Below are 18054 nucleotides of genomic sequence, written 5' to 3' on the forward strand. Positions count from 1 at the left end.
TGATATGACATACTGTATCAACATCATCAGTGATTTTTTTTAATCAATACATTACTTTAAAAGTCTCAGATTTCTATATTTAAAATTCCATTACTCTTCTCAATTAAAAAACCCCAGCGTATGATTTTAGCACCTTGCTATGTATTGAAGAGAACTAATAAATCATGTTGCCTTGACTTAAAGTAGGAAAAACAGGTGCCATTAAAAATTGGTTCAGGTATAATACCTAATCTTAGAATATTTATGCTATCTTTTCCTATAGTCAATAATAATTTCCAGGAAACAAGGTGATTTTCAAAAACCACCTGTTTAAATACACGGGGGCTTATTTTCATCAATAACAACTAGCACAAGTTTTTTTCAACTTAGGTTTAGTTTTCACATCTGGGTATTAATAACTGCTTTTTTTTAACCCTGGTCTGTGTTTCTTTTTTGTAAGCCAGCTTAATTAAGTGTTTCAGCACACATTGAGTGAAAACATTACCATCTTTTACATGGCTTCTCAAGTTTACCCTCTTTTCCATAATATAGTTCTTATTGTTTGTAAAGGACAGAAAGAAAGTCCTTATATATGTGAAACAAACCCTTAAAAAAAACAACTTCTGGTTTTACCACTGGTAAAACTCCAAAATCTAACCAAAAGGAAGTCACAAAGAGCATTCTATAATATAAACAGACGGTATTCACATAGTTTATTTCTCACAGTTCTCCTGACAAATGAACATTATTCAAGAACATACTGTATACACAGATAAGAAGAAACATACAAAATGTTTTAAATGATGCACAACAAAATCCAGCAGTATAAAAGAATGCATGTGAACTCTCGCTCACTGCGCAGACTAAATTTAATCACTTATTTAAATAGTAATAAAAATACAATCTTTTATGGATCTTGTGCAGACTACAAAAGAGGGAAATTATTACCATATATATGATTTTTATATTAGGCAGTTTTCTTTGACGAGTTGTACTGACAACTCCGAATACAGAGGCAGAAGGCTGTGTATTTTAAAGGAATTAATGTTGTGAATTAGAGACTTTACACAGTTACTACCACTGGCACTTTTCACCATAGTCTGTACACGTCACATGATCATCTTATATAACATTACATTTAAAAAATATATCTGAGTGACAATTTTATAACATTCACACACCATGAGCTGGTTAAGGAAGCAATGCCACAGTCGCCTCCTGTAGTGCTTCACTGTTGGTAATAAAGACAGTTCATTGTGGTTAAAAGACATTAGCTATCAATATGGTTAAGCAGCTCCAATTTCCTAAAGGCCATCAATGACCACCACTGGAACAGTGAGTTCTTTTAAAGTATATCCTAGAAGCAAACATCATCATTGGTTAAAACTTTGTCTAAAGAAGTCAGTTTCTGTGCTGAAAACTATTTTCACAAAACTGAAAGCTACTAAACTGTTTTAATATAAATACTTTGTCTTCTCATTATGACCAAGTTCTTTGAAACCTTTGGAATTTACTCTCACTTTAATATGTGTTCTCATTTCCATCTCACCCATTTAAGATCACCACCTAAAAGGCTTTTAAGGTGGTGGTGAAAAATTCACCATGGAAACCCTCTGCTCACCAGGAATGTTCAACTGCTGAGCAGTGATCTAGAGCCACAAGGGAGCAGAGCTGTACTTGACAAGAACACTCAGGAAGCTCTCATGCTGTGAGTGTCGTTTCAGGGAAAGCAGAGAATCTTTCCAAACTGTGCACATAATTAACAATGATACCATTGCTATGTGTTGAAGAAGACTAGTAAATGATGTTCTCTTCCATGTCATCTGTTTGCTGGAAAGTAGTTTGGGTCAAGGTAATTATAACTTGTGCCCTGGGACACACAGTAGTCTCTGTCTAAGAATGTCTCTGACCTATAAATAGGTTCTAATTGATGATCTTCCTTGTGAATATCTGTTTCATGTAGGCTGCAATGAAAACACACAAACACACACACAAACATCATTACATGGCATTGGATATATTTTGGTCTACATATTACAAAACTTCCTAAAACCTCTACCTGTTTAAATCTGTTAATCTACCAGAATCTTTAATGGAAAGTTACTTGAGATGTGATATGATCAAAAACATTTTAATTGCCTAGAACAAAAGAATTTGATTCACTAAGTGTGGCTATTTTCTAAGAAGTTTGGAAATCAAATTCACTAATGGCTGAGAAGCTCTTTACTTGTCAAAATTCAAGACAGACAATGAAAAAAACACTTACCAGTCTGAACAAGAATCACAGAAATCCAAAGACATTTCTGGAGGACAATCCTGGCAGTGCCACCGAACACCCTGGATAGGTTCCGTCCCACAGTTATCACACTATAACAGATTCAGAGAGAAAAAGGATTGAGCTATATTGTTCTGCAACCTTTTATTTTCTGCTGGGAAACAAATGATGTGCCCATAAACATCTTTTCCTCTCTCCCCATGTACACTGGACAATGGTATAATACAAAAATGGTTCTAAGTTAGATACAATTTTTTAGCAAACTAGGTAAAATTCTGTCCACTCAAGATCGGGATACAGGAGGGTAAGAGGAATATTATAAAGGATAATCTTCAATCTGCTTTAATATTTTTTTAAAATTTTAATTAAATCATCTCAACCTTGGGCATTTTGTAATTAGTAACCATTTATTTGAAAGATACCTCAGACCAGTGTATGATGACTATGATTGGGAAACACTGACTTAATACCATAGTTAAAACTATCCAAATATTTTATAGAACTGTTTTAAAGATTATTGTAGCTAACGTAATCCCAGGCAACCACAGAATCCTCTCTGAACTTTTATCTTACTGAATCACTCTTGAAAGCCTAAAGGCTCCTAATAACCAATGCCTATCATGACAAAAAGGCAGATCTAGCTCTTTCTTGGTGTGGTAGCATTGTGATAATGATCAGTGTGTTCTGTGCAATTTTGGAAATTAAGGTAAATCTCATTTCTAATTTCTCTGATCATCGGGCCAACTAGGGTTGCCGACAGACTGGTGAACAAGCCATAGCTGGGTCTTGCAGCAAAATAATGAGACATGCAGTGAGTTTCCTCTTGAAAGGCCAGGACTGCCAATTAGGAAAATCTCTAATGGAGAAGTAAGGTCACTGAAAAATCAAGAGGGAAAATCATTTAATATATATGGCTAATGGCTACTCCACAGGATCAGAGGTATAATTTTGTTTTCAATTTAGTTTATCAAGCACAGGATACATCAATACTTTTACGTATACCACCAACACCACCAGATTTGTGGTCTCATTATTACTTCCTCCGATCCAATCAAGGACAGTCAATTCTAATGCCTAAAAAGTTTTCTCAAACCTGTTGTGCTCTCAATTTCCACAGCCAACAGTCAAGTTCAGGACAATCCTTATCTTTTGTCTAAATTACCAAAAGAATTTCTAACCAGAATCCTTGCCTCCAGTCTTGCCTTTCTGTAATTCAATCTCCACACTATGACCAGAATGATTGTTTTTCCCTCCTTTACTTAATTTTTTTAAAAACTATATAAATAACATACATGAATATATTATTGTTTCACAGAATTTAACAATATAATAAAGAGCTGTTTGGCTCTAAACTCACTGCCTTCCTAAAGGCTATCAACACTAATAGTTTAAGTAATTAGAATGATATTTCTGAAATGCAAATTTGATGTTATGCTCTGCTTAAAATCTTTCAATGGTTCTCAACCTCTTAGGATAATTTAAACTTCTTAGCAAAACTTCCAAGGCACCTGAACAGCCTCTCACTACTTTCCAGTATGCACTCTAGTCACATTCAACTATTTTCTTTGTTTAACTTCTCTAAATTCCTTGTGAGAACTAAAACAGTATAAGGGTAAGAACTCAAGAACTGAGTCCATCTTTTTTATTGCTGAATCTCTAACACTTAGCAAAATGCCTGGAACATAAGGAGTATTTCAAAATTTCATGCAGTGAGTGGATATATTCAATTAGCCTCACCAAAAAATGGCTGAGATAACTCAATTTGAAAGGGGGAAAAAAAACAACCCATTTCTGATCTATGAATAAGAGCAACAAAAACAAACAGCTAGACAAAAACTTTTCATCTCATATTGTACCTTAAAATATAGATACTTGTATATCTGCCTTCTCTCTACTGAATTGTAAACCTGTTGACATCAAGAACTGCATTACATTATGTTGTATAAATGAACAGGACAAGAGATAAACTTACTAATGTTTCCCTGCATGCTTAGAATTTTTAGAACTGGAGCTTCTAAAGTGGAGCTGACCATTCCAGGAACCACCTTAAAGTAACTCTTCTCATCCTTTCAAAAATTAAATGAATAGTAAGATTAAGTAGAATTTACCTTGAAGCCCACATGTTGTACAAATCCACTTTCAGCTTGCATTTGCTGAAGTTTCTGCTTCTTTAACTTTTTAAACTGTAAGAGTTCTTTATATTCAGGTAAATTCCTATAAATTATAGGAATACTTTCTTCATCCTATTGAAAAGAACACAACACAAAATAATGTTAGTTTGATAATTAAAATAAACTAAGGGTAGGAAATATTGATACAGAATATTTTTCTAATGACAAGATATTTTTCACTTTTAAGATAACTCATCTTTTAGGACTCAGAAAATTAGAGCTGCTATCAGCATATTTTACGCTAATACTTTTGGAGAACTTTTTGATGCAACAGTAATACTGAACTGTAGTAGACTACCTCATAATGCAGGAATAAGGGGGAACATGGCATGACTCCTACCTCAGTCATATACTAATGCAAACCCACCCCACTCTCTACACACTCCTGGTTATTTGAGAGACTCCTTATAATATATTTCTCTCTGATGTGCAGGAAGTTCCTCTTCTCCGGCCTAACAGATTTTTATGCTTGCTCCTATAAACATGACATTTTCTTAAACATGATTAGCAAACCAATCTCTGCTCTTGTTTTCTGCTCTATACTCCCAATGATCAAAGGACTACATTTCTCTCTTACTCAAGGAGATGAACTGAGTTAAAAGGATGACTATTTAGAACAGACTGTAAAATAAATGAACAGTAAAAACTATATAAATATATTAATTTGAAGTGGCCCTTAAAAAGCTGACCTTCAAGATATAAAGTCCATATATGATTCTAAACTTTTAAATATATGTTTACAACTCCACCCACAATTGACTAGCAATTTTATACTCAAAGTGCTAACATGCAAAACCTATTTAAAATTTCTCTGAATACTATTCATCACCCTGGGCAACTGCAAATTCTCACAGATGCCCAATTCCCTATTTCTAGCCTCCATTCTCAGACCAGTTCTACTACAATGACATTCATCTCCGTTCGTTCTCAGTCTCCCACTCCAGTAACCATACCATGGACCTTGCCTTCAACTAGACGTATTCTGCCTTCTAAATATTAAATTTAGATTTCCCACCTACAATGTTATTTCCTTCCACTTCTCTCATGCTCGCACCCTAAATAACTTGCTTTTTTTAACCTCACTGAAATTTTTAACCACTGTTCTGCTTTCTATTCTCCCTATTTGTTCGTGCTCTGCAACTCAAGACCCATGTCCTTTCCTTTGCTCCTAATGATTGATCCCATGGTCACCAATTTCCTAAAAGCATCCCCAATTCACTGACCCTCCTGTTCCATCAGTTCCCAATCCTGGATCATACAACCCTTTCCCCTCCCATTCCTCCTAACATGTCAGGTATTATTAACTACTAGGTTCATTTTACATCAAGGAAATTGATGCTTATAGAAAATATAACACTTGTCCAAGGTCATATAGTTAATTAGTTGCAGAGTTGGGTGATTTGAACCCAGATTTGTCTGACACGCTTAGCAGCCCAAGGCAGAATTCGAAAAGTTATACTTAATTTTTCACTCTCATATCTAATTCAACAAATTCTGTCATTCCTTAATACTTTCTAAAATCTCTCTCAAATTGGTCCTCTAGTACCCACTCCCTCCTCTGCCCCACCATGACTTAAAATCTCCCAATGGCTTCCTGAGCATCTACAGCATGAAGTCCAAAGTCCTCAGCTTAATAAAAGATTCCTTACAATTTTATATTCAACCTATCTTATCTTCCACTATCTAATTCTTGTCAACTGCAATTATTAAATGATAGTTATTACCTTCCTAAGTCACCACTAAGAAACAGAGCAAAAGTAATGGTATATACCCTAATAAATAGGATGTGACCTAAATATTTAAATATTATAGTAAGAAATTTTACAATGAAATTGACTAAATTCAGATATTTTAAGCAAATGCAAAGAGTATAAACACTTCTAAATTTTTTAATTTGCATTTTAAATCTAAGGATATTACTAAATTTGGTCAACAAGGCTAAGATTAAGAAAAGTCATTAAATCACCTCACATCCAGTAAAACAAAACAGAAAGTAAATGTTGGCAAGGATGTGACCCCTTGGCATTGTTGGTAAGAATGTAAAATGGTACAGCCACTATGGAAAACAATATGGCACTTCCTCAAAAAAGTAAACACAGAATTACCATTACATCCAGCAATTCCATTATGGGGTGTATACTCAAAAGAACCAAAATCAGGGACTCAAACAGACATTTGTACACCCATGTTCATAGAAGCATTACTCACAATAGCCAAGTATCCATCAACAGGTGAAAAGATAAACAAAATCTGGTATATACATACAGTGGAATTATTCAGTCTTAAAAAGAAATTGTGGTACATGCTAAGAAAGAGATGAACCTGAAGGATATAGGACATTATGCTAATGGAAATAAGCCAGTCACAAAAGGACAGATAACGTAAGCTTCCACTCATATGAGGTACCTCGAGTAGTCAAATTTAGAGAGACAGAAAATAGAACGGTGGCTGTCTGCAGCTGGAGGGAGGAGGGAAGGGGGAAATGCTGTTTAATAGGTAAAGAGTTTCAGTTTTATAAGATAAAGATAGTTATGGAGAATGAACTGAATGAACTGAATATACTTAAAAATGGTTAAGACAGTAAATTTTGTTATGTGTATTTTACCATAATTAATAATAAAAATTTTTATAAGAACCTCATTCACCCATAAATAGATTTCCTAGTCATAATCATTTTAAAATTACTTAAAGGAGACTAATTTCAAATGGGGCTAAAATGACAGACAGATTTTGAAACTACAGAGTAAATTATATACGTATAATCTCTCTAGCTACTGTTTTTTTGAAAAGAGAAAATGAAATCTATAAACTTTACCACTAAAGGCTTCATAAATATACACACTGAATAGCTATTTTCAAGTAATTATAATGATTTGAACAGTGCGCATTTAAAAATAAATAAAATTAATATAAAAAGGTTAAATCAAATTCAGTGCACAATATTATATTTTGCCAACTCTGTCAAAATGTACTTCTTTTAAATACCCCATCATCACTCCTCATCTGGCTAATTTTTATTCATCCTTCAAGTGCCACCTTCACTGTCACTTTCTCAGGTCTTCCCCTTAAACTCCCAAATGAAATTAATCTTAAATGATTATGATAGCACCTATTTTTCCTTTGAAGAACTTTTTTAAAATTTGTAAGTTACTGATGTGATTACACATTTATCTCTTCGTACAGACTAAGATTTATGAGCACAAAGAGCATACATATTTTGTTCACTATGTACTTAACCCCTAGCAGAGCTTGAAATATAGTAAGTTTAAATAGATATTTCTCAAATGAATAATTCTAATAATCACAAAGTATAAAATTATACACTAATGCCATATCTTAAGGCACAGCAGATATTAGCCATTTTTCAAAAAACAAGTTGAAAAGGGGGGAAAAAAGAATACAGTTATTAACATAATTTGATACCAAAGTACCTAATCAGTATTTCATTAATCTAGAAACAGAGTAAAGGGACATACTGGTATTTGCTGACTTCATTAAAATCTCCTTTTCCAATTATATATAATCAAATATTAAGAAAGATATAATCAAATATTAAGAAAGATATAAGACAATCTTTATGCCCTTTAAGAAAGGAATCAGAATCACGTTAAGTACTAAGGAAATGGAGTTTCAGGAATAGTAAAATAATAAAAAGTATTAACAATAATAAAAAGGAATCCCTATGAATGAAAAGTAAAATGAAATTAATTAACCAAAATAGCATCCAACTGGCGACAACACTGAGAAGAATTAATCCAAGAGAATTAAAAACCTAATTTTTACTTCCAGTGGGATATATGCTAAACAAAATAACTGAAAACAAAAATTGTTTTCAATTTCAATAATCATATTGTTGGTGGTGGTGTTGGTATTAATATATTCTGATACTTCTGTGAGCAGTGTGAGATAATGAAAGTGAGTATTATGTTGATGTCACTGAGAACTGGGATTTTCACTGTGGGAGAAAGAACATACGTATTTAAGATCAATGAGAGTAAGTAAAAACTGTATAGTCCTTAAGTTGAATTTGAAATAAAAATATGAACTCTGATTATGATGTCTTTCACCCTTAACCAAAAATATACCATATTTCCCAGCTCTAGCCACTAAATTGGCCTAGAAACAGGGTGTAGTCTCTAAATACCACTTCCCAATAAAAAAAAAGCAGGACTGACTCTAGGTCTGAGGCAGGAAATATACAAGATAAGGCTGGATTTTACTTGTCAAAACACTACTAGAGTCTCATAAAAAGAACTCAGAAGCTAATGTGTATAGGCTACAACAGATCAAAGGTGGGACAAACCTGAACACTAACAAAGACAATAACATCAATGAATTAAAACACAAAAAATATATTTAAGTACCATAGTTCATAAGAATACAAAAATTTAAAAAACCCCATTGGTCATCTTTGGAGGATATGAGAGGATAAACTCATTACTTTAAAAACAAGAAAATAAAGGGAGAATCAAGTAGTTAATCCTGACTTTTCTATATGTAACTTAGAGAAACTAAATAGTTGATTAGGGGGGTTTACTTTATAAAATATTCAACAAAATAAATGAAAAAGAAATGATAAATATCACTGTTTTGTAACATCTAATGAATTCATGGATCTAGGCAATGATCAGTAGCTGCTATGTTGAAAAAAGAGAGACAACCAGACTGATGAAAGCACACATGAAGTAGACCCACCCACTCTAACAAATAAACAAATACATCTGAGTGATCAATTCTCTAGACATATTATCATCTTATAGGAAATTCAGGGAACAAAGGAATAGGTTAAATGACATGAAGGAAATGCAATCAATAAAATCCACCCTGTGATAAACCACAGGACAAATGACCCCAGTTCTTCAAAAAAAAAGGATGTGAGAGGACAAAAAGGAAAGAGAGAATGAACCTACTGCAATTAATGGGCTATATGTGGATCTGGATTCTAACAAACAAATTAGAAAAAAAAATTATAAAATGGAGAAATGTGAACACTGTATTATTTCATATGAGTTGAATAACCCTAATCTGAAAATCTGAAATCCCAAATGCTCCAAAATCCAAAACTTTTTGAGCACCAACATAACACTTAAAGAAAATACTCATTGAAGCATTTTAGATTTTGGATTTTCAAATTAGGGATGCTCGACCTGTATGTAATCTTCGAATATTCCAAAATCTGAAATATTTCTGGTCCCAAGCATTTTAGAGAAGGGATATTCAACCTGTATAAAAAAGTACATTTTTACTATAAACATAATAATGATACTGTATAATGTCTGGGACTAGCTCCAAAATAATCCAGGGTGAAGTCAGGGTGGGTAGGAAGTATAGGAAAACAAGACTGCCACAAGGTGATAACTGTTGAAGTTCGGTGATGGACATATGTGAGATCATTATACTATTCCCTCTATTTTGTATATGTTTGAAATTTTATTTAGAAAAATAATTTAAAGCACATTATTAAAAAAACTATAAATTTGACCTGTTAATTAAAAGAGAACAAACATGCATTCTCTGAAGAGTAGAAATAATTAGAAAATCCTGGTATTCTCATTCTATACCTGGGTCTATACAATAACTAAATAGATAACTTACTGATGCCTCTTCAATAGCAGTGTTCATGTGGTTGTGAAAACAGGATCGGTCATCATCTTCATCCATATACACTGGTGGTTCATGTGAAGTCATGAAAGTGGAAGGTTTAAAGAGATGCTTATTAAGGGGGTGCTGTCGTCTGCTTGTTGAAGACTAAGTGAGAAAACAAATTTTTAATTGGGACAGTGGAAAATTGTTTAAAATGAAAAATATAAAAATATAAATGTCATTTCCAGCAAGCATATCAGAAGGATTTCACTTCTTTAGCATACTCTTATGTCACTGCTTTTTATACATTATCTGGATTTTTAAAGCACAACTAGCCTTACATTAAAAAACAAAAAAATCCCACAAAAATGTAGGGAAAATAGCCCAACAACAATACAATGGACCCCATGCTCAGTATCTAACTGATATTTGTATCCCCAGCATTAACCACACTCTTGGCATTCAAATGCTGGCTGCACTGAATACCTCTTACAGTCATGTTATAGAAGATCAGAGAGGAGGAAGCCAGACATAAAACTATCCAGTAAAAGAAAAATTTCCATAACACAATGAACGTCTGAAAATAATTACCTAACATTGATTGGTTGCTTACTCTATGCCCATGTCATTTAATCCTCACAACATTCCTATTAAGTAGTTATTATCAGCTCTAATTTAAAAAACTGAAGCACAGGAAGTTTAAGCTTCTTGTTCAATGTGTTGAAGTTAGACAGTGGTAGAACCAGGATTACAAGGCCTGTGTGGTGCCAAAGCCCTCAACTACTATGCATACTGCCTCTCTTGATCAATACCATAGCCACAAAGAATAATCTCAGCTACATGGAGAAACATCATTTCACCTGTTTCAAAATTTAAACTCTAACCATGGCAAGGAATTGTTGTGACTATAGCTATGCAAGATCTCCATAGCCAAAATGTTTATTAACTTTAAATATAGTACACCCAAAGGAAGAAACACATTTAGGTTTCTCCAGTATTCCTTTTGTTATTATCCAGTCTTAGCAGTGAAAACATAAGGTGCATGATATACCTATAAAGTTAGCTTGGAAATTAACCATGAAAATTAGAACTGTTAGACTGAACATTGGTTATCAAGGTTCCAACAACTCAAAATTGTAGGATGGATTCCATATATCTAAGTAATGCTATATTTTGGGGAAAAAGTCCAAAATATAGAAAATGATTCACAAACTAAAACAAGCTTCCAAAACTTCATAAAAATGAATTTAAAAACTTGTAAAACATGGAACTGTATGGACAGTATTCTTAATGTAAAATTATATAAAATAGTCAATAAGGAAAGGTAACAGTTTTAGATTTACTCTTAGCTTCTCATTACATGAAGGATGCTATGGTGGAGAAGGTGATGTACCACGATAATTTATTAAAGAAATGAAAGAAGGTCAATTAGATGCCTTTACTTTTTGCAACTGTAACAAAAAACTGGCTACAATTTAATGCAGCACTATGTGTAGAGAAGAGACAGTAGCTTTTTCACTGTTAAAAGCAGCAGAGAATAGTAGAAAAGGCTTGCCATCAGGATAAGAAAATCAAAGGTTCCCAGACTTACTAGCTATGGGACTAGACAATTTACTCAACATACCTTAAAGTCCCAATTCACTTATCTATAAAAAATTTGTAGAACAGTACCTGGCCCAGGACTCTCAATAGTGAGATTAACAGCTAGCTGTTAATATTATTAGTAGTACAGTGAAAGTGATACTACTACTTACACTTCTAGAATTGTAGTGAGGTTTAAATAAAATACAGTTGACCCTCCATATCTGAGGGTTCTGCATCCACAGATTCAACCCACCATGGTTGGAAATTACTCAAAAAAAAATTTGTCTATACTGAACATGTACAGGCTTTTTTTTTTCTTGTCATTATTCTATAAACAATATAGTATAACTACTATTTACACATAGCATTCACATTGTATCGGATATTATAAGTGACCTAGGAATGATTTCAAGTTACAGGATGAAGTGTATAAGTCATATGTAACTACTATGCCATTTTATATTAGGGACTTGAGCATCCACAGATTCTGGTATCCACAGGAGGTCCTGGAACCAATCCCTGGAAGATACTGAGGGATGACTGTACCTTAACAAACATTTCTATTCTTGGATTTATGTAGCATATCTACAAAACAGAAATTGACTGTATTACTAAAAAGTCAAATATCCTAAAAACTTTGAATTCACAAAGGCCTTTCTGATATTCAATCTAAAATTTTTCAAGTAGTATTCACTCACATTACTTCCAAGAAAATAATCATTAAAGCTCACTATATTTGACTGAGTAGCAATAATGAAATCCTACCCTGAATTTATGCCCAATATAATGAAATGCTTAGAATGAACAGAATTTTAAAAATAAACAACTCTATTCTGACAAATATGTACATTTTTACATAACAATTCTGACTTTAATAAATTTAATCTAAGGTTCACTTTCATCTATTTTCTTTTTACCTTTTTGGAGTATATATATAAGTTTGGTGTTCTGCCTGGGACTGGAATGCCAGCTTTAGTTAACTTTATGAAATACTTCTGTACTCGGCTAGCAACCTAAGGAAACATGACAAGCCTTTTAACATAATAAGACGACGTGTATTACCTGAGTAGCTTTTAAAAACAAAAGCGTACATGTGTATCTAATGAATGCTAACAATTTAAAATTTATTATAAATCTAGAAATAACTTTAAATTGCCACCAATACACTTATATTTTAAAATCTAGACAAAAAAAATCACTTGAATAAATTTGAATGTGTTTGATTCCAAAGCTAAACATATTTTCAACGTGTAAACATTCATGCTTGTAGCATAAAAACACATCTATTAATATGAATGGCAATGTGAAAAAGGAAACTACAAGATACATTTTCAGAAAGATAACCAGGGAATATTAGTGCAATGTCACAAATCTATTAGCACAGTCTCACCAAAAAGTACATAACTGGTACACTTATTAAGCATTCAAGAGATACTAAGTCTGTTATGTTTTTATTTTTTAATATTTTGTAATGATTCAAAGCAGAATTATCTCAAGTTATTTTTGAAACCAACAAAAAAATATACAATACTAATAAATTTTTAAAACCATCATATACTACAGCATTCTGTAGCTGAAAATAGTATGGCAGATCTGCTAAAGTCAGCCGCATTATCCTTCATTAAAAAACTGCCAAAAACAGGCCAACAACCTGCAGCCATCTCCTTAATTACCTGTTTTGCTGTCCTGTTGCCCAGTTCATCTGCTATCTTTTGCCAGCGTCGAGATTCTACTTCTTCAGGAGGGTATTTCAAGAGTAGCTGCTCAAGCTTTTTCTACACCAAACCCAAGAACGAATTTTAAAAAATAAGTATTTGACTTAAATTACTGAATTTCTAAATAAATACATTTACATTCCATTTTAAAGCATAATAATACTCTTTCCCCAATTTGGGGGGTTATGTTACTAGAAACACTCATCATGGTAGGAAAGATTTCTAGTTAGGAACTTAAGACTTCACAGGGAAAATAACATGAGACAATAAACCTATGAAAGAACTTACAAAGGTTTTCTACTCACTTAAGTAAAAAGAATGAACAAGAAAACATAATAAATAAGTGCATTGGTATTTTACACATCTTAGTGATTTCCACTGACCATCTTTTCTTGCTAGAATATGTCAGGCTCTCCCCTATACTTTTGACAAAAACATGTAAATTCATTTGGATTTAGAATATTAAAGGAGGCTTTCCCCTTGTTTGTGTGGTTCTATATTCAAACATTTAATTTTAATATTCTGACAATGTGAAAAACAAAACTGCAAGATACATTTATAGAAAGATAACCAGGGATTATTAGGGCAATATCACAAATCTATTAGCACAGTCTCACCGAAGAGTACATAACTGGTACACTTTTTGTGTGTGTGTGTGTGTGTGTGTGTGTGTGTGTGTCTTTTTCGTGACCAGCCGCACCGCACTCAGCCAGTGAGCGCCCTGGCCATCCCTATATAGGATCCGAACCCCCGGCAGGAGCGCTGCCGCGCTCCCAGCGCCGCTCTCTCCCGAGTGCGCCACGGGGTCGGTCCTTATTAAGCATTCAAGAGATACTAAGACCATTATATTATTTTCCTACACCAAACAAGTTTTAAAAAGTAAGTATTCGATTTAAATTACTGAATTTCTCCTAAATTCTATTTCCTAAATTCTCCCACAGTCCTAAAGAGGAAGAATAATTTGGATGTTTGAAATAAAAGTTTCCTCAAACTTTTTATAAACAGCTGAATTTCTTATAGCTGTGGGGTTAATCCCCGTGTGAGACAAATATGTGTCTCAAACTTCACCCACCATCCTAGCTATATGCCAAAATGTAACAGAACATGCTGACCCAGCTTCATCACTTTCCCTCCACAACAAAAATAAGAATGCACTTTGAGGCTTGGCTTTTCTTGGTGTCAAATTTTTCTCTCTCCCAAAACTGCATTCCAAAAATATCTACTTTCTTCCATCCATTTCTATCTCCCTCCCAAAACCCAGGTTCCTTCTTTAAAAATTATCCCCAAACAGGAGTTCTTATATTCTCTTGACCTCTAATACTGACTCTAATATTAAAAGTTTACTTTTTTTTTTAACCTACACAATTTAGAAATATCTACTACCTGTTCTTCGACAGTCCACAATTGGTTAAATGTTTCAGGTTTGGTATCATCACACAGGCGTCCTCTTATCATCTGTATTTAAAACAAGGCTTTTGTCAAATGGAAAATAACAAAGACTACCTTTTGATGTAACCAAATAACAGATAAATTGTGAACCTTTTTATGGATTTCAAAATATTTCAGTAAATTTGTTTTTTAATGTATATGTATACATTACTGTTGACTGTCTACAAAATGCTTTCACATTCTTTTATTTCATTTGGTTTTATACTCCTAGCAATCCTGTGATACAAACAACAGTAATTTCATTTTAAAGTAAGGAAATAGGGATGCAGAATGGAAAAGTAACATGTCGACTGAGGTTCATCTAACTAATAGTGACAAGGGCAGGACTCACATCCTGGTCATATTCCACTACACATAAAGAACTATTATTTTAAGAATAAATACTATGTGGCAGACATTGTACTAGACACATTACATGTACTAACAATTTAATCTTCACAACAACCCTACAACATAGGCAATATTAATTACATCTTATATAATTAATAAAAACTGGAGCTTGGAGACTTTAACATAAATTATGTCCAAAGTTCCACAGCACTAGTAAACTGGGATTCCAACCCAGGTTTCTCTTAACTTCAAAGTTCATGTCCCTGTTATCTTCCAGTGAAAGACTGCTTTAATTTTAAGATCAAAAATGAGCAAAATGTTAAAATGCTTTGTTTATAACTCAAATTTTCCTACTGCAATATTCATTCTGCTTACCTGAGGACGACTGTTTGAGCCCTCTGGACCGTCACTCAAAGGCAACATAGAGTATGAAAGGGACTCTCCATCCTTCTTAGGATCCAAAGGACTTTTTGGTCTAGCAGGTAAACCTACTAAAAACAAGACCATGTATAGAATTATTAAAGCAAGACACTGCCAGATACTTCTACGTAAATTCTTAACATATGATTTCTTACCTTTATCAAAAACTAGCTTAACTCTCCTGGTATGTCTTTTACGATTTTTAAATTCTCTTTCAAAGTTCCCAAGGCTATGAGTATATTGGTCCCATACAATCTCAGGCAACTGAACAACTCTCTGTGGATATGGAAGCCCTATATCGGCCTGGGGAAAACAAAAAGCAAACAAACAAAAACAAAGTGACAGTCTAAATTTAATTTAAAAAATAACCATCTATAGTCAAATTTCCAGACGATTCCAAACCCAAGTAGTCAACTGGGCATTTCTATTCACTGTTTGAATCCAATAGGCAATAAAGTTAATTAATAATACAGTCTAAACAGTAAATGCTATGATAAGAAATAATAGAAAATGAATTTCATAAAACATAAGTACTACTTTTAGAGTTCTAAATCTGAACTATACAGACATACTGTTCTATCCATTACACTTTAAACATAAATACCAAAGCAAAAACTTTATTATCTCTAAGAACAGCATATGAAACGTATTTGATTGCAATAAACAAGACTCAACACACAGAATTCATTTTAAATATACTCCCATGTTTGTGACTTATTCATAAAACAGTGAATTATTTTCAATCTATAAGCCTTTATCACATTTACAAAAATTATATGTCGAGAATCAAATCAACACCTTTAATTCATCTGAAACCCTTAGAGAATTCATTAGTTGTCATAATTAGTAAAACCAGGTCATTATATATTATATTACATGTAATATATATAATATATATATAACATATATAATATATATAATGTATATTTTTAATAGGGATTTAGGTTAGATAGGTGTATGCATTTGTCAGAACCCATAGAATGGTACAATTAGGATCTGTTAATTTCACTGTAGACAAATTTCACCTTTAAAAAGAAACAAAGTTTAAAAAGAATTTTAGTTAAGTATATGCATGCTGAAGTGTTTTGGTGCACAGTACATGTATCTGCAACTTTGAAATGATCAAATTCCATCCATCTTGAAATAAGATGAAATGATGTATAGAAGGACTGATACACAAATGATAAAGCAAATACAGTAAAATGTTAATTGTAGAATCTAGGCGGTTGATATATGTGAGTTAATTATACAATACTTCAAACTTTTCCACATTGTTTAAAATTTTCCATAATAGGATGGGAAAAAATCAAGTCATAAACTATAAAACTGGCAAGCAAAATCCACTTTGTGACACGGAATTCTTAATATTTATTTTGCTTACAACCTGTTACAGCATCATCATCATAATACTATATATTATTTTAAGGCTCAACTTTTACAGAATTAGAAGATGGTGTCTTTTAAAATCATGGTGGCAATATGAAGTAAAACTAATAAGCCATAAATGTTCCCTGCATTCTATATACCAATATATATCACAAGTTTCACTCATTTCAATTGGGAATTTTTAGATATTCACTAAAACAAACAGATCATATGTCAACAACTTAATTAATATGGTAACCTAAAAAAAAATAGGCAATTAGTATACATGAGTTAAGAGAGAAAAACAGAAGCATCAAACTTCTAAATTAAATCTAGTAGAAAAATGTCTTTCCAAGGAACCTATGTCTTTCATGGTTATTAAAGTACCTGGATTTAATACAATTCTGTACATTTTTATTAAAAACTCTTAGGATGGCCAATATCACATCTTTATTTCTGAAATAAAGTGAAAAGAAATTCAGTTCTAAACTAAATCTGAAAATGAAGAACCAGCAAATAACCAACTACATGCAAATCTAGTATTTATGCCTAACTACATCTTTTTCCATAGCAGGGAACAAAAATGAGACTAAAGTTTATTAATTTTTATTAACATTTACTTTTCTAATACCATGTGTTTTGGTTGCATCCACTGTAAATAAGCATTATAAGTACCTTATCTTTTTGCACTAGCAAATTGTTTAATAACAGCAGTGTAAATTAATAAGCACTTAAGGGGGCCCCATTTCAACAAAGAAGATACAATAGGGTTCTAAAAACCTTACAAGTTTTAACAAATCAATATACAGATTCTATATCTGTTATGATATTCAATGTTTTCTGAAAGCAGAGACAAAGGAATGTTTGTCAACTAAATAATAAAGCTAGAAAAATCCAAATATACATCTAATGAAATAAAGTCTCCAAGGCTACTCCCCCAACACCTTGTAGACTACTTTTGCAACTCATTAAAAACAGGTAACTCAGAATGAGACTAAACCTGTCATATTATACAAGATAAGATTTTTTTAATTTCATTTTTTTGCTTGTTTTTTGTTTACTGTTGTAGCTGGCCAGTAAGGGGATCTGAACCCTTGACCTTGGTGTTATTAGCACCAGGTGCTCTAACCAACTGAGCCAACAGCCAGCCTCGTTTTGTTTTTGTTTTTTTTTTTTTTGAAGA

The 18054-nt window shown here is 32.8% G+C and overlaps 1 protein-coding gene across 10 annotated transcripts in view; it reads right to left on the reverse strand.

Moving 5' to 3' along the window:
- ZZZ3 (zinc finger ZZ-type containing 3) overlaps positions 1–18054 on the reverse strand; it is a 134599-nt gene that overhangs the window by 15811 nt on the left and 100734 nt on the right. For 7 of the 10 annotated variants that reach the window (XM_063104606.1, XM_063104605.1, XM_063104601.1 and 4 more), the window contains 9 exons: positions 15662–15809; positions 15462–15577; positions 14691–14762; positions 13266–13367; positions 12510–12605; positions 10021–10173; positions 4363–4497; positions 2246–2346; positions 671–1943 (listed from right to left, as the gene is read on the reverse strand). In XM_063104606.1, the coding sequence (XP_062960676.1) occupies positions 1799–1943; positions 2246–2346; positions 4363–4497; positions 10021–10173; positions 12510–12605; positions 13266–13367; positions 14691–14762; positions 15462–15577; positions 15662–15809 (1068 nt within the window). In that variant the 3' untranslated portion in view covers positions 671–1798. Of the gene's footprint in view, positions 1–670; positions 1944–2245; positions 2347–4362; positions 4498–10020; positions 10174–12509; positions 12606–13265; positions 13368–14690; positions 14763–15461; positions 15578–15661; positions 15810–18054 lie in introns of those variants that run through there. The other 3 variants (XR_010024187.1, XR_010024186.1, XM_063104607.1) reach the window with 2 other exon arrangements.

This window comes from Cynocephalus volans, chromosome 8, assembly GCF_027409185.1.
Source record: "Cynocephalus volans isolate mCynVol1 chromosome 8, mCynVol1.pri, whole genome shotgun sequence".
Classification (NCBI taxonomy): Eukaryota; Metazoa; Chordata; class Mammalia; order Dermoptera; family Cynocephalidae; genus Cynocephalus; species Cynocephalus volans.